The sequence below is a fragment of the Rhinolophus sinicus genome, chromosome 4 (assembly GCF_057876585.1).
Source record: "Rhinolophus sinicus isolate RSI-liver-muscle chromosome 4, RSI-T2T, whole genome shotgun sequence".
In the NCBI taxonomy this organism is placed as follows: Eukaryota; Metazoa; Chordata; class Mammalia; order Chiroptera; family Rhinolophidae; genus Rhinolophus; species Rhinolophus sinicus.
The window spans coordinates 26,249,994-26,273,679 of NC_142504.1; the positions used below are offsets into that span (position 1 = coordinate 26,249,994).

A 23,686-nucleotide genomic window follows, 5' to 3' on the forward strand; every position below is an offset into this window, starting at 1 on the left:
TCTGTGTCAGAACATACAAACATATATTGAGGGTATTTATCTTCAAACGTCACCTAAAAGTTATCAATTCTGACTATGCAGTAGAATTACAGCCTTCTGAGAGTAAAAGATTTGGGGAGTGATAACTGAATACATGGCATCTCAAGAATTTGGGTCACTGAAGGTTGCAGATTAAGTAACGTGGAACAGCTCAGAGGTGAAACGGACACAGCTCCTCAAGTCAGCCTCTGAATAAGGATTCATTGTAGAAATAGATGTTTAGGCACAGAATTTTCAACTTGTGCCTTTGTCCTTATGGGGCTAAGTTAGCCCAGCAATTACCAAAAGAATGACCATAGTGAGTAAATTCATTACACAGCATAGTGTAAATCAAGGAAGTCTGAATCTCATCAGAATGTGTGTGAGACGAGTTAACACAGTATTTAGAGACCTGGGGTGAGACTCATCCCATTGAAATGGATATGAGGTTATTTGCCTTTTTTTATCTTAATAAGAATAAAAGTATGTGGATGTGGTCAGGCAGTTTATTTGTCTACTCCATTATTTTTTCTCTACTAGTTCCCAGATTTCTCTATGATATTATTGAACCACCTAACAGTGCCACAGGAAAGCAACAAGTCTAATGATCGGACCAGGAGTCTTATTGGGAATAAGAGGGAAAAAAAAGAGATTTGTTAGTGTGGAATTTTAAAATATTTGAAAAGCTGTCAGAAAGAGGTTAGAATAGAATTTGTAGAGAGGAAGATTTTATAGGACTATTGGAAAGAAATAATAAATAAATAAAGCTGTCCATCAACAGCCTGGGCAACTTTGCTTAACAGTGAGTTTTTGTCACCAGAATTGTTCCATCTGAGGCTGAAAGAATGTCAGATTAAGAAAGATGGTATTTCAGGATCACTTGGATCCTTCCAAATCACAGATTCTAAGATAAAGATAATTTTCGTTTGTGACAGTGAATTTTTTTATGGAGACTAAGATAATTTTGATAATGTACTAACTAGAGTTTGAGAAATAGAATTCCACTGTGAGCTTTTATCTGAATTAAATCTAAGGTAGAATGTGAAAGTACTGAGCTTGAAAGTCAGGACACCTGGGTTCAGACCCTGGTTTGGATGACTATATAACCTGCATTTAACTTCTGATGGTCTTAAGATCTTGGCTCTAAAATGTTACACTACTTATCACTACAGTGTCCTTCAGTTTTAAATTTTACAATCTCTGTGAATGTACAATTGTCAGCTCCCTTATTCCTCATCTAACTATCTCCCTTAGTTGATTCTAATAATATCATACTCTTGGAACCAATTACTCAGTGAAACCATGTGTATGAATGCCCTGAGTTAATAGTATTCAGTTGTTATATATAATGTGTTTAAGAAATTCAGCCTTACTGTGATTTTTAATCAAACAAAAGAAATATTACATGTACATGTGTCTTCACAAAGACTACTGTCTTAAAGTATAGATTGGTCTCATAAACTGGTATTAATATTATATGATTTTAAAATTATGGCTATTTAACACTTGTGGAATTTGTTAGCTTTAGAAATTTAATATCCCAGGAGAAATTTATACTCAAATACAAAGAAAGTATGCATAGAAATAAAAATTAAAACATGGGTATTTATTTCCAATTTCCTAATTTTGTATAGATCCTAATATTTCAGGCTAAAAGAAAATGTTCTTAGTTATAGTGTCCATAATTTAATTAAAGAACAATTAACAGAATTATATGCATCTTCAACACTGCTTTATTGGTGATATTCCTTTGAATATAAAACCAATTATCTGATTTTATTAATAGAGTTCATATCTTTTCATTAGAATAAGAAATACACAATATTGATCAAATATAGCTATGGCTTTGCATTTTATGACTTAATTTAGGGCTTTCTTACACATGCCATATTTTCCAAACTAAAATTATTGTACAAAAAAAAAGTGATGAACTAATCTAATCCTTAAGAAATCTGTGCATGTTTGTGGGTTACATTTTATTATCAAAGTTGGAAAGATACAATTGAAAAATTAAGATGTTTCTCAATTCACTTTTGAGAAATTGAAGCATTTACATGCAAATCTTTTACTGATTACCTACTGACTATTTTTTTTCTAGCATCTTCTAATTTTGAGCTCATGCTTAACTTTACAGCACTTATTTGACTTTTACCAATTATGGAAATAATAATCTAAGGTCTAATAGATATTTTCAAGTCACCAATGTTACAAAATACTACCCTAAACCATACACTGAAGTTCCTTAAACACGTAGGATTTGTAAGGATTTACTTGGCTTCAGATAAAGTATTTACGTTCAGATCAAATATTTTAGTAGCAAAAGTCATTTGTATTTAAAACTATATTTATGTTTTTTTTATATTTACATCCATATATGTACCAATTATGTTGGAAATCTATTTCAGGTACTTGAATTGCTTACTTTTTTGACTATAAAATTACAGTACAGCATTTTGTGGGATAGAAATTATATGAGATTATAAAAATATACAGCAATGCACATGGTCATTGATTAAAGTTACCATGAAGGAAGGCTTTATGGTCTCTTGTAAAGAAGTCATATTTCTCAGTTTATTAAGTGTAGAGCAGTAGACTATTTAAGAAAGAAGATAAAAACTGAATTATCATCATCCTTAATAATTGCTTGTGATGAAGGCAGTCCTGCCCTAGTGCCAGAAATTAAGAAATTAATGTTTTTTCTAAGTTTATTCATTGTTGTATAATATTATGGGGGAAAATCTACTTGGGTCCTGTTTGAGAGGAGTGGTTTATTGTATGCAAGGGAATACTAAAATATACTCTGTACCTAAAAATGAGCTTTATTATAAAAACAGATATGTATATATTTGTTAACCAGAATATGGGTTAAAAAAAACTCCTAAAGAATCATAGAATAATATATGTTTCTAGATGTGTAATAAAAACAGCACAGACATCAAAAGGTGGTTATTTTCACTTCATTTTTATTTTTCATTTTGCGAAGATTGTATGCACAATTTGAAATTATTGGCTAAAACTATGTTGTAATTATTGAGGTATGCAATTAACTGTATAACCTCATCAGCAGAAGAACATGGCATATATTATTTTGAATGAGAACTACTTATTTAATATGCTAGACACTCTACCTAAGATGATAATGGTGGCATCTCTGAGCTACTCTTTTTTTTCTTTTTTTTCAGCGTTTAATAAGACAAAGAAAAGTCTATCAGATCCATAATTGGCCCTTCCCTCTTTGCTTGAAGGCCTCAAATAAATTGCTTCTAGGTCTAAGGAAGTTAAGAATTCTCCAAGTCTTTGAATTTTGCAGTAGCTTTCTAGAACCTTGGCACCATGTTGCTATATCCAGAAAGGTCCCCTATGTTTCAGAGGATTATAGATGTGAATATAAAAAGTGTTGGCTAAAATTTGTTGTAGTATTATTTTTTTGTTGTGGTACATATATATAACATAAAATTTGCCATTTTACCATTTCCAAGTGAACAATTCAGTGCCACTGAGTATATTCACATTGTTGTGCAACATCGCCAGTATCCATCTCCAGAATTTTTCATCATTTCAAGCTGAAACTCTGTCCCCACCAAACAAGAGCTTTTCACTGCTCCCCCACCCCCACCCCTCAGCCCCTGGTAACTTTGTACCTCCTGTTTCTATGAAGTTGGCTATGCTAGATACCTCATTTAAGGAGGATCATATAATTCTTGTCCTTTTGTGTCTAGCTAATCTCACTTTCAAGGCTTGTCTGTGTTGTAGCATGTTTCAGAATTTCATTCTTTTTTAAGGCTGAATAGCATTCCATTGTATGTATATACCACACTTTGTTTATCTGTCTCTCCATTAATGGATGTTTGGGTTGTTTTCACCTTTGAAGTGCTTTCTTATCTTAATATGTATCTATTTTGCTTGCCTATCACAGCACTAGCACTTTGTAGGCTCACACGAAATATCTGTCGAATGAATAAATAAATGTGATAAAAAATCAGACATCTTCAGCCTTTAGCAATTGTGTCTTAAAGGTATATTGTTCATAGAAAAAGAGATTCCTTTGGTTTGACATTTTTAGAAGAAACACAAACCCAAACAAACAAAATCCTTCACCAATTGCTAGGCATGTGATGCCACTAATTGGTCATTTCAGATTCTCTTGGCTCCACCTTCACCTCCAGTCACTTCTGTGACTCCCAGTTTTTTACACATTTAACCAGATTCACACAGGTGCAAACTGACTGCAACTTACCACAGACTGAACAGCCTATTTTCCCGGAGCTTCTCTGACATGGAAGTGCAAGACTCCTATAGAAATTCACTCAGCACTCACGCACACACACCTTGAAATTGTGAGGGAGTTAATGTGAATGGTCATGGGTTTATTCTTGACCAGTGATGAATAGGGGCAAGTGGATAAATGCTTTGCTTTCTCATCTTCTAGGCTGACGTATGGTAGCTTACTATTGAGTTACTAAGACTCCTACCTTTTTGATAAATTGGGATGAATTGTAAATAGTAAGTGAAGCATTTTGTGTTATCCTCTAGCATAACATCCTTGGAGGAATTCCAAAGTTAGTGCCACATCACACATTCAGAAGATGGCGGGAGAACTGGTCTACATCATATTCAGGTATTGTCCCTGAACAAAGTAAGAACTGGATGGATCATGGAAGATGACAGCCAGCTGCTGTAAACGTAACCAAGTGTTAGATCCAACCGCAGCTGTTATCAAAGAGCTGGTATTAAGCTAGAACAAATCAAAACAGTGTTTGGCACACTGCTCTAGCAAAATTATTTTTTTCTCAATTCCCATTAGTAAAAAGGATCAAAAACTGTTCGCTTTTACTGGAGAATGTAGACCTAGACACATTCCCTCCCTCACCGCGGGGCCAGGTGAATACGTCTGCCTTCTATAGTTAGCAGGGACCTTGGTTGTCTTGACATCCTCAGAGCATCACACTGGTCCACTGTATTCAGGACATATGCTAGCTGGATTTGGTGAGTAAGAAGTGGCAAATATTCGAAATACCCTAATAGGAAAGACCAGGTGGCACCCTCGACACACTGCTTGGAAATCTTAGTTCAATCTCCCAGTCCATTAGGTATATTTTCTATTTTACACATGACTGTAGGTGACAGTATTGTTGAACTATCTGCCGTGATGTAACAAGAATCTCCTTTCCCCAAGTTTCCAATAACATTCTCCTCACTACTTTTTAAGTCCTTACTGGCTGGCAGCCATCATTAGGCTTCTTCTAACAGTCTTTTCAAAGCACCTTTGGCTTTTACGAATACTTTCCTCATTGTCCTTCCAGCTTCTGCCTACTGCCCAGTTCAGGTATACCACTCCCATATTTTTGACTTCTGGTTATGGCAGCATTGTTTTCCAGGTGCTGTGTTGGGTATCTATTGCTGTATAACAACTTTTCTCAAAATGTAGCATATTACAATCAATAAATACTTATTATCTCACATTTTCTGTGTATCAGAAATTTGGAAGCAGTTTAGCTGGGTAGTTCTTACTCCGGGCTCTCACGAAGTTATGGTCCAGGCATTGGCCATGTCTGCAGTCATCTGAAGGCTTGACTGGTGCTGAAGGATCTGCTTCCAAGGAAATCATGGGTCACTCACGTGGTTGTTGGCAGGACAGCTCAGTCCTTTTTCAAAAGGCTGCTTGAATATCCTCATGATATCACAGCTAATTTCTTCCAGAATGAATTAACCAAGATAGGGAAAGTCAGAAGTCACGTTATCTTTTTTGAATCCAGACTTATACATTACATGCCAATAATTCTACAATATCCTAGTAGTTTTACAGGTCAACTCTACTCAGTGTTAGCGGGAACTGTAGACAGGCATGAATACTAAGAAGCAACGACCACTAGGACTATCTTGGAGGCTGGCTACCACAGCCTCTGTGCATTCTGAAAGCAGCACACATCCCACTTGGAAATATTACCACCATCTATTTATTGCTTGATGTGGAAGACTGCCAGGTATAAATGGATCCTACAGTAGAGACCTCTCCAGCAGGTCCAGGCTGTGGTGCAAGCTGCTAAATTACTCAGGTCACAACGGCCCAGAAGATCCGATGTTATTACTCAGGTTTCTGATAGAGAAAATGGCTATGTGGAATCTCTAATTAGCCCTAATAAGAGAATTGCAGCATAGACAGCTAGGATTTAGAATCAAGGCTATGCTTTCTGCAACAGAGAAATATTCACCTTTAGGGGAAAGGAAAAGCAACTCTCTCTCTCTCTCTCTCTCTCTCTCTCTCTCTCTCGCTCTCTCTCTCTCTCTCTCTCACACACACACACACACACACACACACACACACACACACACACACACACCAGATCCTGACTTACTATGGTGTCCTAAGAGGTAGTGTATACATCAGGAAGGGAACCTTAATATATTCACCTTAGCATATATGAATTAAATGTGCAAACAGGGAGGATCCCAGCAAAAAATCTGTTTGCTAGGTTCCCCTCTGTGTCCCACTGTTTGTGAGTTGCTCAGCACGAATTTGTTTATCACACGTTTGCTCTTTCTCATCTATTTGTGAATTACCTACTTTCCCTTTGAAATCCCTGACCCATGCCCTCTTTTTCCTTTGTCCAAAATGGCATACAAGCCTTGATTGTCCACGACTGTCCAATGAGTCTTTGGTCCCATATCGTATGACACCCCCAAATATACATCTGTAATAAATTTTGGACAATTTCTGTTCTTTTGCCTCATGTTAACGTGATTATTAGCCCAGCTAGAATAACTTAGAATGTGGAAGGAAATTAATTTTTTGTACTCCCACACTTCATAATATTGATACTTAGCTTATGGTTTAGATAGTACTATGAGACGATAAAAGTTAATGACATGTTTTGTATTATATTTTACAAACGGGAGAAACCAGGATCCAAAGAGGTTAAGTAATTTTCTTAAGAGAGATCAAACATGATAGGGTCTGAAAATTGATTACTATATTTGGCAACTGTAAAATCAGCTATCGTAGTCGCTGATTCCTCATTCAGATTTAAAGAGCTTGTCCTAATTTTGTACATTTAATTTGATATTCTTCACATAATTTCCTTTAAAGTTTAATTACTTGTTGAAGATGAAAGCTCAGCTTGACTTCACAGTGATCTTGCCTTATCTACCAAAGTGATTTGTCATTTGAGAATTATATTTTAAATTAAATTTCATTAAATTAAAACTCAAGTCAAGAAGCTATGAGCTCCCCTTTTGTTTTTCTTTAAAAAGAAATGTTAAACTATCTTTAAATATTCAAACTTTAATTGTTTTTATGTTCATAAATCTATACAAAGGGGTGTCCTAGACAGAGTGCATATTTATAATTAAAATAATTAGTTCGATATTGAATGGCATAATGTACCAGGCAACTCAAATAATCTCTGAAAGTATTTCAAGACAGACATATAAGTCCACATGTTTGCTTCTATCCACAGCAAAAGTCCTTTTAAATGACCAGATGAAGATAAAATAGTCAAGAATTATGTTTTAGTGCTGAAAAAAAAAGATATTCTCAGTTCTTCAGAAGCTTTGAGGTCTTTCTGGAGACCACAGTACACAAAGGATTGTATTTAAAAGAATAAAGACTATCTTTAGAGACAAAACAGCCAAAGGATGGATCTTATGAAGAAATGAGCACATAAAGTTCCCCCAGTAGAAGCCCAAACCTGCACAAATAACAGTCTGTGCATATGAGGAAAAAATAGATACTAATAAATTGCTGGTGGTAGGGCAATCTGGTACATTTTGGTGGGCATTTTTGCAATACTGTCTATATCAAAAGCTTTAAAATTTACAAAATGTTTGACTAAACTACTTGACCAGTATGTAACAATGGATGTTCATTGTAGCATTCTTTATAATATTGTAAACAATTAGAAAAAAAGATGTAAATTTTCACAACTACAGTACAAATTAGATAAATCATGATAAATTTATACAACATACTATGGAACCATTGTGTAGATCTAATTGTGTCAATATTAAAAACAAATGAGATTAAGTAATTGTCTAATAAGATCAACCTGTGTGTGTATGTGTGCATGTTTGTGTGTGTGTTTATCTGAATCCCCCACATTTATTAAAATTGAATTACTTTTATAGCATATTGTAAAGTAAAAAAGCAGATTATAAAACAATTTAAAGCACAGTCCCAAATTTATATAAATATGTATTTTAATTGCCTAATAGGATGACAGCAAAATATGAAGACTGCTTACCTATAGTTTATGGGATTGACGAGGAATTTTCTTTCCTACTAGCAGTAATTTCTAATTTTTTTTTGCACTGATTTACTTGAGTAAAAACAGATTTTTTTTAATTCTGTGAATTATGAATTTTAAATACCGTGTTTCCCCGAAAATAACACCTAACCAGACCATCAGCTCTAATACATCTTTTGGAGCAAAAATTAATATAAGACCTGGTATTATATTATATTATATTATATTATATTATATTATATTATATTATATTATATTATATTATAAGATCCGATATTATAGTATAGTATAGTATAGTATAGTATAGTATAGTATAGTGTAGTATTGTATATAAGACCCGGTCTTATATTATAGTAAAATAAGACCGGGCCTGATGTTAATTTTTGCTCCAAAAGACGCATTAGAGCTGATGGTCCAGTGAGGCCTTATTTTCGGGGAAACATGGTGGTCTACTGTGCAGCATTCAAGAGACAGAATTTAGTATATTCCTAAACTGCTTGTGCTTTCCTCGATCTGGGCAAACTGGAAAACGCTGTTCCGTAACCAGATCCATGAGGGAAAATGCACTGTCTCATCTGAAGGATGCAATCATATTTAGTCTAACAAGAAACTGGCTCATCTGAGAATTTTATAGCAAACAAGATCAGAAAGTAGTTTGCATAATTTTCTCATGCTCCTTTTATAGTGTTTATCTTTTACAAGGCTCTTTGGAACAGTTGCTAGCCACCTGTGAATAATGTGGCCTTTTATAGACTCAACCTTATATTGTTCTTGTGCCCTTGACATATAAAAAGTGGTATTAGAAGACATCAGTGTTGAATGTGGTGGGCAAAATACTAATTTTAAAATTAAAGGCCTGTCTTTTATAGAATGAAATAAAGAGAGAGCGGTGAATGACATGAAGACAATAGGGATATTATAAAACCCTTTTTAGCAGGAATAAACAAAATCATTTTTAATCAACATTTTTGGAAAGTTAGTTAAGAATTATATTTAAAGCATTAACCTATCGAAGCCTAAGCCAAGTAGCACTTGTTTAAAGTTGTTTTAACAATTTTGTATCATTTTGCCTCAATTTCAAGTGAAAATATTTCTATTGTGAGCCTGTCAATTGCACGAATAATTTGGGTAAACAGTTGTTTTAACTTCTTTTTAGTGGAATAAGACATCCAGTATTTTTCTCAATTTACGTAAAACCTGTCAAGTTAAGTGTCCTACATATATTTCTTGACCCGCATCCTAGAAATGTTTTGCATGATACTGAATGAACACAAACCTGCAAATCTGTATGCAGGAATACATTTCCATTCATAATGTGGTATTATCCAAGGCCTTAAGTAGAAAGCTGCCTGTCCTTTGTTTTGCACAATTAGATTTCAAGTTCCCTTTATGTAATCATGAAAAAGAATACTAAATGAAGCAAGTTCCAAACCAGTGGAAATCCTTTCTATTCTCGTTAAATAGGAAACATCCCCCACCCCCAGACACACACATATGCCACCTTTCCAGCACCACCACTTCACACTCTTGCTAATATAAAATGGGCTACAATTTAACATTTATACAGACATATAAGTTCAATATCGCAGTTTCATATTGTGCTTGGGAGAGGACTTCATGTTTTCCTTGATAGGGTTTGCAGATTGTGCTTTCAAATTGCCCTTTGCAACATTTGTACTCCTTGAAACCTGGTAGCTAAATAGGCTAACAATTCTTAGCTGTCAAGAGCAATTTTAGATATGGTCTCCCTTCTGTTCAATGTGTGATTATTTTAAGATTGCTCGGAGGAAAGAAGTAGACAGCCCTTCATCGGTATACGGTGGTAAAGATCTGATTTTTCAAGAGGTCTGTTAATTGGACACGTGTGTAATACCCAAGGTGCAATGAAAAGATAAGACAGCATTTAAAGCCTGCAAAATGAATGAGTTTTCTTTATGTTCCCTTGTGATTATTTTGCCATCTCTACTTTCACTAGTGTCCTCATGTATTTTATCTTTCTTTAGTCCAGTCCGTATTTTTATAGATCTCTATGGAATTTTCTCAGGATAGCCAATCTTCTGGTTCTCAGTGTAAATATATAGGGAATGAAGTAAACGCAACAGTGTTATCTATGAGTAGCTGGTTAACAGGAATCTATGATAATATTTTTGGAATGGAATTTGAATTGTATTTGTGTTTACAATGTATGCTTCCGTGGTTATCTGAGTAAACTTTAGAAATGCTTACTCATTATCAATGTATATAAAATAGTGTAGAAGTTTTATTGAACTCTATTTCTTTCTTTCTGCTTGCCTTGACATCAGCCATGTAATGTCTTGGACAGTAAGATCTACAAACTAAGTTCTCTCTTTTCTGAACAAAATGATTAAGGAAGTTCATTCAAAAGCCAGCCATGAAAATTAAAAGACACGATCAAACGAAATATTGCAGAAGAAAGGCAATGCTCTCTCCTGAAGGAGCCACAGAGTCAGTCAAATGTGATAAACAGATATTTGGCAAACCATCATTCGGTAAACTAATTGAAATAGCGATAAGCATGATGTGAGAAACGTGTGTGCTGTTTCTGAGAGTAAGACGGGAACTCTCCTTAATTTGATGTCATAAACCATAAGTCATTTTCAAAGTAACCATCATTCACTTTAATTTTTGAATAAACTTGAAAGTAAGCCTGGAGTGCTTGGTAAATTTGGTGTATAAAAGTTTCATATCTTCACAATCTCTTATCTAGGATAATTTTCAAACTTAATAGTTCACTAGTTTTGTATAGGTTTGGTTCATAGTTTGGGGGGTTTTGTTTTTGGTATGTATGTTTTCCTTACTCAGCAATAACATGCAGACTTGAAGTCAATTCACATTTTGTATATTCAGATTTATGTAATAAAATATTGTTTCATCAGTTAATTAAAGCACTAATAGTAGTACAACCAATCTAAAAAGTACAATTAAATATTTTTAAGTGACAAATTTATAATTTGTCATAATTTTTTTTCATTTTTACTTTGAGGATAAAAAATTAACTTCTTAATAGTCCTAGTCTAATTCATCTGTCTAATTTCATAATTAATAGCAAAGAATGGAAAACAACAAAATATCAAAAAAAGTTTGCAGGAATTATATCTGAGATTTAGACTCAGTTCATTTTGAAATTTAGACATATGGCATATAGCTATTATTTCTAACTTAATGGTCCAACATAAACATATCTTTATATTCTATTTAGGGTGGTAAATAAGGATTACTATTTTGTTCAAGAACAGTGGGGAAAGGAATGAATATCTAAGATATGTATGGAATGAATTCTAAAATTTTATATATATTACTATGTTCCCTTATTGAGAACAGTCCTAGGTTCTGTGATTCCCAAATTGAATATTTACAAAATCTCTAAGAGAGCATGAATAGATTTATAAATATGTATTTCCCTTTGACAAATTAAAAATAAGATTAAAATATCAGGTATTATACATGGGCAGATGTAACAAACTTACTTTCTTAGCTCATAAAATTTTGACATCAGCCCTCTGGAAAGACTGTTTCTCTAACTGTATTTTAACTTCCTTATAACTCTTCACATACAAATTTCACAAGGTAATGATACGGGTATGCCAAATATCCAATTCTTATTTTCACACAATAATGATTAGTTAGCAAAATATTCTCAGTCAATCCCTTTTCTATTTACACCTCCATTATTCCATTTGTAATGGAATTAACATTATCAAATTGTAAGCATCTTGCTAGTTAAACAAACTTAAATGTCTAAATTAAATGATAAACACATTCTTCGTATTTCATTCTTTGTAGATTAATCAATTTGTATAGGAGTATCTAAGTCTTGAGTTCTAAAATCTAGGGTAAATCATGAAGGTAAAAAGTCAGAACTGGAATCTGAAGTTCACAATGGCTTTTGTTATTCATTCAAAACACCAACTTGGCAATCACTTCCCCTTCTTGTCACCTGTTGTTTTTTTTTCATCCATACAGTTAATCTATTGGCCTAGTTTAGTGGTTTTCACCTTTCAGCAGCAGAAGCCTTTTGTCAGACAAAATCTTATGCATAATCTCAACATGCATACAATAAATAATAATAATGGAACTTTTCTTATAGAGGCAACAATGAGGGAGGAGGGCTGTGGGGTAGGGTTGGGGAACCCTACAGCCCAACCCTACATGCTGGCCCTCACCTTTTCACACAACCTGTTGAAGATGACTCGAGGTTACATCAAATAATTTCTCACGTTTCATGGAGCACATTTTGAAAATCATGTATTTATATGATCATCGTGTTTCTTTAAAATTCCAAAATAATATAATTCTCAATTTTATAAATTGAGATCTGCCGGTTAAAGCACTGAAAATCCTACTATATACCTTAAAAAAGAAATAATCTATGCAAATATAAAAAGGTTTCAATCTATGCTAAGAAGGATTCAAAAGTAAAAGGCCCATGTTTCATATTAAAGCCACTTAAGTATCCCATAAAATAGCTCTATAATACCAAATAGTTCATGTCTAGGAAATGAATAAATTAATAGAACTCCAAATAACCCTTCAGTGTTCAGAAAGCTGCCAGTCTTTTAGTTAAATTTGAATTCTCTTTTCCAGTTTTATACTTCACTGGGGAGATGAGAAAAAATGAAATTGGGGAAGGGGGTACATTTAAAGGTAAAATGTGCTTAGATGAAGACTTTCACTTCCCAGCTTTGGTTAACAGAAAGTAACTGCTTCTGTCAACACACATATATTACTAGGCTCTTGCAGTCACGGTGTATAGCAATAGAAAATGAGACAGAAGAGAGCCTGTTCTATAAAACAGTTAATTGCTCAGGAAAAGAAATTTGACGTGTGGCATATAGCCTGCAGGAGACCAAATTCTTCACATAGGACTGTTTTCTCTGCCTGTTTCTGAAATGGATTTGATGGTTATGAAGCAGGAGTAATAGGTTTTCATTGTGACCAACTTCTGATGTCCTTTATGAGCATGGGTTCTCTAACAACCTAAAATTAAGGAAATGAATAGAAGCAAGCTTTTAATAATCCCAGAAGGACCCAGAGTGAAATTGTCCCAGCAGTTACCTTATATAGACTGTGACACAGTTCCCTTTTTGCAATTCTGAATGCAGATGATTACTTTCTAACAGTCATGTGCAGAGACCTACTTTGCAACACTTTGGGGAAGTCAATGTACTAGATCTTGAAATGTCTTTCTGGAACGTAAAGTAACTTTTAGTTTTCTTCTAGTAGCACTGTTAACTCTGGTGTCATTTTTAGGTCCATGGGGCCGATGCATGGGAGATGAATGTGGTCCAGGAGGCATTCAGACCCGGGCTGTGTGGTGTGCTCATGTGGAAGGATGGACAACATTACATACAAACTGTAAGCAGGCCGAGAGACCCAGTAACCAGCAAAATTGTTTCAAAGTTTGTGACTGGCACAAAGAGTTGTACGATTGGAGGCTGGGAGCGTGGAATCAGTGTCAGCCCGTGATTTCAAAAAGCCTGGAGAAACCCCTTGAATGCATTAAGGGGGAAGAAGGCATTCAAGTGAGAGAGATAACGTGCATCCAGAAAGAGAAAGACATTCCTGCGGAGGATATCATTTGCGAGTACTTTGAGCCCAAGCCTCTCCTGGAGCAGGCCTGCCTCATCCCCTGCCAGCAAGACTGCATTGTGTCTGAGTTTTCGGCCTGGTCAGAATGCTCAAAGACTTGTGGCAGTGGCCTCCAGCACCGGACTCGGCACGTGGTGGCGCCCCCTCAGTTTGGAGGCTCTGGCTGCCCCAACCTGACTGAGTTTCAGGTGTGTCAGTCCAGTCCCTGCGAAGCGGAAGAAAGCATGTACAGCTTGCATGTGGGGCCCTGGAGCACATGCTCAGTGCCCCACGCAAGACAAGTGAGACAAGCAAGGAGGCGTGGGAAGAATAGAGACCGGGAGAAAGACCGAGGAAAAGGAGTGAAGGATCCAGAGGCCCGGGAACTTATTAAGAAAAAGAGAAATAGAAACAGACAGAACCGACAAGAGAACAAATATTGGGACATCCAGATTGGATATCAGACCAGAGAGGTTACCTGTATGAACAAGACGGGGAAAGCTGCTGATTTGAGGTAACATTTTATTACTGTTAACTACTCGTGTCTCCCTGTCAAGACCATGAGCTAGAGAGTACTTAAGACACGCTGTATGAAATCCTGGAATCCATATGCTCACAGGCTAGTATGCACTATCCCCAAGTATGATATTTTCCACTTTAAGGCATTTAAACTTGGTGGGTCTCCTGGCATTTCTGTTTTGCTCATGTTTAGGCACTATACTACTAGAATTCATTTCAATTTTTCTGTCAAAACCTAGAGCATGAGTGATTCTCTGTGAGGTGATATGGCTTCTTTAGGGCACAGTGCTGTTTTCCACCTATAACGGAAAAAAAAAAAAATAGAGGCTAGAGTTTTTGGATTTTGAATTCAGATACTTATTTTACTGAGAATAAGGCACGCTTGTAATCTCTCCAAGATTATAGCATTTTCAGAATTACCCTATAAACAAAATCTAAATAGCAAACCAGGGAGCTATACCTAAAAATAATTCCCTTTCACGTTTTATAAAATGAAATAACTCTTCCCAGAGAAGGAAAGGGGAACCAGTTGAAATTAAGGTAAGTAGATGGCATTTAATCATGAGTTGCCTCGTTTAGCAAACGTGTAATTAATTGGCTGCATTTTCTAGACAGAAATTATTTGTCAAATTATCTCTGGATAAATAATGACTGTATTATGAAAAATTTTCTCATGTGTGATTTATTTGTTGTGAAATTATTTACTAAGGATTATACACTGAGGATTATTAAAAGGGTATGATGTTCTCTGTGTATTCTAAATTTTGCTCTTGGATAAGCCAGACCATCTGGGAGTGGCTTATGTGGATCATTTGCATAATTGCTTTTTTCTGAAATATTTATGCAGCTATGATTTGGACTGAATTAAGAGAAATTATGGTAACAGCACTCAAAATTTTATATCATATATATTGTAGAAACGACATTGAAAATGTCATCTACTCCATCATATGTCTGTTCTCTTAATTAAAAACATGTAAGATAAATTTCACTGAACTGTCAACCCATGTGCCTCTGGTGAACAGCTGGATTGTTTTCTTTATGGCCGCTGGAAATCTTGTAACAGATCACATTTTCCTATTGACTTTGGCTGTTGGGAACATAAATAGGACTTTGTGACATGCATATTATATTGTTCACTAACATACCCCACCGGCTTCATGTTTTTCTCGTCCTCATGATTTTCTTCACTCATTCTTGACTAGTGATTTTGCTATCTACAGATTTTGAAAGCTTATTTAAAGCCTTTTTAGTGCAGGATAGAGTTTAAGTAAATAAGTAAACAAACACTAGACTTACCTGTGCAAGACAATAATTTGTCTCAGTATAGCATTGTTCTGGTCTCTATTTTTAGGGTATTTGTTACTCTCTTCCCTCTTTGGACTTACCAGTTAAACCGTGTTTCCCCGAAAATAAGACCTAGCCAGACAATCAGCTCTAATGCATGTTTTGGAGCAAAAAGTAATATAAGACCCCGTCTTATATAAGACTCGGTATTATATTATATTATATCATATTATATTATATTACATTACATTACATTACATTACATTATATTATATTATATTATACTATACTATATTATATTAAAGATCCGATCTTATATTTTAATAAAATAAGACTGGGTCTTATATTAATTTTTGCTCCAAAAGAGGCATTAGAGTTGATTGTCTGGCTAGGTCTTATTTTGGGGGAGACACTGTATTTTCTCTCAGCCACATAGTAATTTACTCTTTCTCCCTTCTGGTATCATCAGTTCAACTGCATGGCTGGTCCTGCTAATAGCTGTTTATTCTCCTGCCTTCATTCTCCAGGTTCCCTACAACTCCTTAAGTGTGTATGTGTGTTCACCTCTGATTCTGTGTCATGTGTATTTTCAGTTCCATCCCTGTTTTATTCTTTTTCTGACTATACTTATTCTGCTGATTTCTTGATCTCCTTTCCTGAAGAATTACAGTTATGTTAGTTACTTGGCTCCCACCAAGTAATTGAATGAGCCTCCAAGGCAACTTGAGTTGTCTCCCACTGTCACTGTGTTAACATACTGTAGACATTTAATTTAATGTTGACTACTCAATTAAAAGTGTAATTGGGATAGTACCTGCTACTGCATAGAGCCTAAAATAGCCATCCAGCTGTTTGAAATAAGCAAATATTTTTAATTTTTTTAGATCATTTTTAGATGCTTATATTCTGTTAGAAATAACATGTCTAAGTATTCCAATAAAATGAGAGCTGTGGGTTCCTGGCAGGATGATGGGGTAGGCAAGCTCTGTGCTTGCTACCTTCTCTAACTACATTAAAACTACAACTACATTATAGAATAATCAAATAATAAACCTGGAGAACAGAACTCCTATAACTAAGAATGTTACGAAGAGGCCACATTGAGACTGGTAGGAGTGGCGGAGACACAAAATGGGCCGGCCCACAACCAGGTATGGTAGTTAAGCATCTGGAGGGATATCCTGGCTATAGATGTTCCCCTGAGAAGTGAGGGGCCCCAGCCCCACACTGGGCTCCCCAGCCCCACACTGGGTCCCCAGCCCAGGGTTCCAGTGATAGGAAGAGCAGTCCTGACAATATCTTACTGTGAAAATCACTGGAGATTCTGCCTGTCTGAATGGGATGGAAGAGGCTGCTGGCAATGTAGGATCCTCTTAAAGCGTCTATGCACAGACTCACTCATAGGAATTCACCCTGAGATCTGGTGGAGGGGTGGCAAATTGAGAAGCCCCAGAGACATACAGGGAAAGATTGAGTTGTGTGGCTTTAGGCAAGGGCTAAAGGATAGCCACCATTCCTCCCATGTAGCCTAGAGGTGGGTGCCATCTTTCCTGTGTTGAGCCCTCCTTGACACGGCCAAATATGAAACTGCATTGGCCTGGTAAACTCCCCTTGCTACACCCTGGTGGCTCCCTGGGACCCTGCCCCACCCAGTTTGCACACCACAGGAGATACTTTTGGAACCCCAGCAGCCAGCCCCTCCCCATACACCGCAGGAGATTCTTTTAGCAGCAAACAGCCAGCCTTGGCTTGCGCGCTGCCTGAGGTACTTTTGGTGGCAGACAATCAGCCCCAGTCTTTCTTGGACAACTCTCAGGGGTCTGCAGGCTGAGGCAGGTGGTGCCTGGCCTCACTGTGCTCTGACACTTTTGTGAGGGGCCCCAAGCTCAGCACTGGCACCAAACCTGAATCTGCATTAACCTGGTGAATCCCTCTAACTCCACCCTGGTGGTGACTACCTGGGACCTCACCTCACCCAATTCATATACCAGCCAAAGCTCTTTCAGTGGCGCAGCCTTACAGGTAGGTAACAGGTGATGTCAGGCCTCAGGATACCCAGGGCCTGGGGCTGAGCTGCCCCAGGCTCACTGCTGGTGGCAGCCAACCTTGGTTCACAGCATGGCCTCTCCCACCTGCCTCCAGGCCCAGCACAGGCAACAACCAACTGCAGATTGCTTTTTAGCTCCTAGCAAGCAAGTAGCCCTGGGCCGGTCACAGATAGTGTCTGACCTTGGCCTGCACAGGAGCCCCTCCTAAGATGCCACAGAACCAACACACGCAGAGGTTAGCTTTATACACACTAGATCACTACCCGATTAACCCCACAAGCAACACACCCAGAGGCTGGTCTCGACAGACACAAGAGCCCCATAGGAAAAATCCCACTCTGTGGGGTCAGCTTCCATGCTAAGCACATAGTGGTTAGACATTTATATAATTTATGAAGTGATCCCCTGGTTAGTTGTATATCCAAAAAAAGATGAAATAGTATTGAATGTCCAAAAAAAGTGATAGTTGCATATATCTTGTAACTTCATTAGGGCCTAGATTTTACATTATTTTAAACAAATTGGTTATTAATATTTCTCTTATTTAAGAATTATAAGAACATATATAAATAAACTATATGATTAAAAAAGTTAAAGTCTTAGTTAAGAAGAGAGAAAAGTCAGGTATTTTGACCTAAATTTTGCTCAAACATTATACCATATCAGTGAAGCTAATCAAATGAAGAGTAAATTGATAACACCATCAAAGCTCAGGGCCACAGCTTACTGACTTGGTGATTAAATGTAAAATGTTTAATCTTATATTAAATTCAGAAACAATTTTTTCATGTAAAAGAATACAAAATCATTTAATAAGGCTAAAAAAAATCTTATTACAATAACTAAATGAATTTAGCTACATAAACCTAAGGATATCGGGGAATATTATAGGCGAATAAAAATAATTTATTTCTATTTGAGCTTCCTGGTTAAAGATGATAGATGTGCCCTGCGCTCTGCTTTCAAACAGACTGAAATCAATAAGTATGAAAAACACAAATGAAAAGTCCATTATTTCATGATAATAGGAAACAGTCACAGTCCCAAATCACAATTCACAGAGAAGATTTGGGGAACATGGTAAAATTAAAGGAAACTGAGGGAGGAAACTTAGGGCAGCATGATGTCTTTGCAACTTTCTGGAACTCAAAATCTCTGACTAGCCTGAACTTTCTGAGGGGCCAAGCCAATGACCTCACCTTAGTATGGCATGGTCTGTGTTAGTGAAAGGGCTGCTGAAGCATCTTTGAGTTCTGTTTTCAAACAAAATGGCATAATAGACAGAACTAAGAGAGTAAACTCACTATGCCATTGCTTCCAAGAAAGGATTATCATGTTGATAGACTGAGGGTTCAAGTTTTGATGACCACTGGAAGCAAATTCTAAATTACTACATACACACCATGTGTCCAGGGGGCTTCCCTGTGAAACAGTGAGTTTCAGCCTGGCTTAAATAGAATATTACCCCAGGCCAAGAGTTAGTATGAAAGTATACGCAAAGAGTTCTACAAGAAACCAAAGATAGTAAAGGAAATACATTTTTTTATTGAACCATCAGAAAGAATTTCAATATTCAAGGAAGAGTTAAGAAAACTGAATGAATTTCAAAGTGATTTGGCAGAGCTCATAGAAGAAATAGAGGAGAATTATAAAACCAAAAAAGAAATGAAATTCACATTAGAAGAAACAAAAAGTGGAAAATATTCTGTGGTAAGAGTCAACAATACAGAGAACAGTTTCAGAACATCAAGTAAACTGTCGCTTTTCAAAAATATGATGAATACGGAAACAAAGGAGATCACTATATGAAATTCTGGCATTACTGAAGATAACAACAGAAAAAAAATAATAGAACAGACAACACAAAAACACAAAGATATAATAGAAACTTTCCTGAAATCGAGGAAAACTTTAATCCTCAGATTGAAATCGCAAAGGGCCAATAATCTGCTAAAAGAGGCTGAAAAATGTCCTCATGCAAGAACTGATCTAGAACAATTTTTATAAAGAGAGACAAGAGACATTGCACAGAATGCCAGAACAGCACTCAATCTGAAACACTAGAAACTCTTTAAAGTCAAAAATAAGACAGGGAAGTCAAAATAAGACAGGGCAACACATTATCGCCACTGTTAGTTAACATCGATCTGTAAGTACTAGTCAATGTAGTTGAAAGGAGAAAGAAATGAAAATTGGAAAGTAGGTGACAAAATTAAGATTTTTTTCCAAATGTCATAGAAAACTCAAGATAACCAATTGAAAATATATTATGAACAATAAAGTAATTCAATAGGGTGATGGATACAAAAATAATATCCCAAGATCAATATATTCCCTAGATGCAAACAATTAGCTCAGCATTATGATGGGGAAAAAATAATTAAAATATCCCCATTTATAGTAGTAAACAAACAAAAAAAAGGAAATAAGCCTAACTGTAAAAGTTCTGCACATAATACCAGACTTGGAAAAGTAAAAAAGTAACCATGTGACTATCTAGAACATCTAGTAAACCAATTGTCCCTACATTGTCCCTGTAAATTACCAAGGGAAAAATAAGTATATAATAAAAGCCAGAAGATTATAAAAAATAAAAGTAAAAAGACGAATATCACAGAAAAATCAAATGCCTTATATTCCATGAATAATAATATCAATTTTATGTTAGTGCTTGGATAATCAAGTCAAACAGAATAGGGTCTAGAAAAGAAAAGAGCCCCAAAACCTTAAAATATGTTTCCAATAGTGAAGGAACATTTCCTTCACCGCATTTTCTTCAAATTAATTTTGGGGAAAAAAAATTAAGGGGTAATTGCTTTGCCACGTAAATAAATAAGAAAAAAAAAATCCATTTGTCAGTTGTTATACCAAAACAATGTCAGGTGTCATTCAATACTTAAAATGTTATATTTTTAAATACTAGAAGAAAAGACAGAATGTTTAAAGTCTTAAAGAAGGACACATTAGACCACAGATTGCAAAGAGCATCCAGGGAAAGATTGATATACTCATATTCAATCATATTTTCTTAAGAAAAGAACATTTGTTCAGGAAAAGTGTTAATAACATTAAACTCGAGTAGCAAACTGAGAAAAAATATTTGCAACACATATAACTGACAAAGAGATAATTTTCTTAATACATAAAAAACTTCTACAAATCGTTAAGAGAAAGGTTCAACATCTAATATAAAAATCAGCAAAAGTTCAGGAAAATGAAAGGCAAGCTACACTGGGAAAACATATTTGCAAAAAAAAGTTCAGGAAAAAGAAAGACAAGCTACACCGGGAAAACATAGTTGCCCTCATAAAAGGGCAGTTACCTCAAATCTATAAAAAAATTCTTAAAACTCAACAATAAGGAAACAAACGGCTGATTAAAAAGTGGACCAAAGACTTCGACACCTCACCAGAAAAGATATACAAATTGCAAATATGCATATGAAAAGATCAGGTGTTATTAGGGAAATGGAAATTAAACCAGGGAGATATCACCAAATACCTATTAGAATAGCCAAATACAGAACACCGACACCACCAAATGCTGTTGAGCATGTGTACCTACAGAACTCTCTTTGCTGGTGGGAATACAAAATGCTACAGCTAACTTGGAAAACAATTTGTCTGTTTCTTTCAAAAATAAATGCACTCTTAGCCAGCAGTCATGCTCCTTGGTATTTACCCAAAGGAGCTGAAAACTTAAGTCTGCACAAAAATCTATGCATGGGTGTTTATTACACTTTATTCATAATTGCCAAAACTCGGAGGTAACCGAGATGTCCTTCAGTAGGTGAATGGATAAATAAACTGTGTTAGTTTAGAAAGTGGAATATTATTCAGTGCTAAAAACAAATTAGCTATCAAGCCATGAAAAGACATGGAGGAAACTTAAATACATATAACTAAGTGAAAGAAGCCCATCTGAAAAAGCTACATACTGTATGATTGCAACTATATGACGTTCTGGAAAAGGCAAACTGTGGAAACAATAAAAAGCTCAGTGTTGCCACGAGTTAGTATACATAGTGCATGTAGAATAAGACAGCTCTCAGAAGTCTTGAAAATACTGCAGGGTTTTTACTCCATACATATGCTGCATGTTTCCTGAGGGCCCATTCCCACATTATGACTTTGTGAATCAGTGAAATTGCAAATCTAATTCTAACCTTCCCAAAAAGAAGGGAGTAAATTGCCCACTATTTAAAGTAATACTGACTACTCCTAGGTTATTTAGAATCCATTTATGAAATTACTACTCATGCATAAGTAGTAGGCTTTTAGATTATAAAACTTCCTGTAGTACCCAGTGTCAATTTGCTTGCCGAGATACTCGTTGTCATCCTGTCTCACGAGCGAGCATGCCTCTGCTGCCCACATCTGATGAAAGGGGTAGAGTCAGTATGCCCACATTCTTTTGTCGATGGTACATGGCTAACAAGGGAACCTTTACTTCTCTCAAAATGCAGAGCTGACTGGGTAGTGTGCCCTTAGAGAGCTGTCCTCCTCCCCTTCCAGATCCTGCTCGTGCCTGCAGGCTGACCTCTGAGCTTTAATAATTAATAACAATAATTAGTAAAAATAGGATTAATAAGACTTTCCAGTGCTCTTCTTTCTGGTTGGATTCTACCCATGGGAGGCAGTAGCAGTATATGAGAAGGTGGAGGAGAGGGGAGTTGGGGCATTTATTCCTGTCTTCTTGGATCAGCAATGGCTACGTTCCTCTAACCAAAGGGCTCAGCCCCTGTCCAGCAGCCTTGTCTTACAGCTCTCGGTCCATCTCAGCTTCTGGTAGAGTCCTTTCCCCCAACCCCTTTATCACTTGGGAAGATCATTTTCCCACATTTGCTAACCCCAGGGGTCTTCACCATCCCTTGAGGATTTCTCTTAACACTGCTCACACTTAATAATCCTTTTATTAAATTCTTCTGATTTAGCCCATGAGTTTGCGATTTGTTTTCTGCGGACCCTGATGAGTATAACTGATGTATACTAGAGTACAATGTTAGAGCCAGAGAATGACTTCTGTGTCATTGCTGGTCATTCATTCATTCATTCATTCACTTAATGTTTATTTACTTTTTCATTCAACGAAGTGTAAGACATTCTGGGTGCTGGAGTATACAGACAAAAACAAACAAACAAACAAAAAAACAAAGTGGAGACCCTAATCTCAAGGAACTATTCTTTGCTATGGAAATATGGTGCAAAAAAACAATACATCGCAAGTCCTATCTTGCACGTGCGTGCACGTGTGTGTGTGGGGGGAGTGCATGCAAGTGACAGCTGAGGTACTGAGTTCTTCCTAAAGGGAAGTTCACAAGATCAGGAACAGCCTTATGGAGGAAATGCTGCTAGAGTTAAGGACTAGTAGGCAGATATGCACAAGGTAGAGGGTGAGAGTGGAAAACTGTGGGAACAGCAAGAGCAAAGGCACTGAAACTTGCATCAGCAATGGTTCATTGTGCAAGTATATGATGTATGCAGATTATTCACATATCTAGAGATTATGTTATATATGTATGAGAAACTAAAGAGAAGCCAAGGAAATATTAGATTTCAAGGTAAATGGGCTTTATATCTTGTGGGTCAATCATCTTCAAATTTATTAGAAACAGTGTTTTGAGCCTATCCCAATATATGTATTATTTATTTAAAAATTAAATCCACAGTATTATAAAAGTATGCTATACTTTTATAGTATAGTATAAGTTATTAAAAATCATCATAAAACTAAGTATAATATAAAGAAATAAGGAAATATTTTGCTAATCATATAGGTTCATGTTATCGTTGGCTAAAATCTTAAACTATCTCCGAAAAGGTACATTGTTGTTGGTAGTGATTTTTAGTCCATTTTATATATATTTATTTTATTTTATAAAGGTATGTATTTAACTAAATATATATAAATTAAATAAACTTTATTTTGAACACTGAAGGTTCATGAATATAATTACCATGTCACGTGTGTATTATAATCACT

At 35.9% G+C, this 23,686-nt stretch overlaps 1 protein-coding gene across 1 annotated transcript in view; it reads left to right on the top strand.

The window, feature by feature from the left end:
• The window catches only part of THSD7A (thrombospondin type 1 domain containing 7A), a 352,776-nt gene that overhangs the window by 119,231 nt on the left and 209,859 nt on the right, over positions 1-23,686 (top strand). The window contains exon 2 of the mRNA XM_019726870.3: positions 13,533-14,364. Coding sequence (XP_019582429.3) covers positions 13,533-14,364 — 832 coding nt within the window. The remainder of the gene's footprint in view (positions 1-13,532; positions 14,365-23,686) is intronic.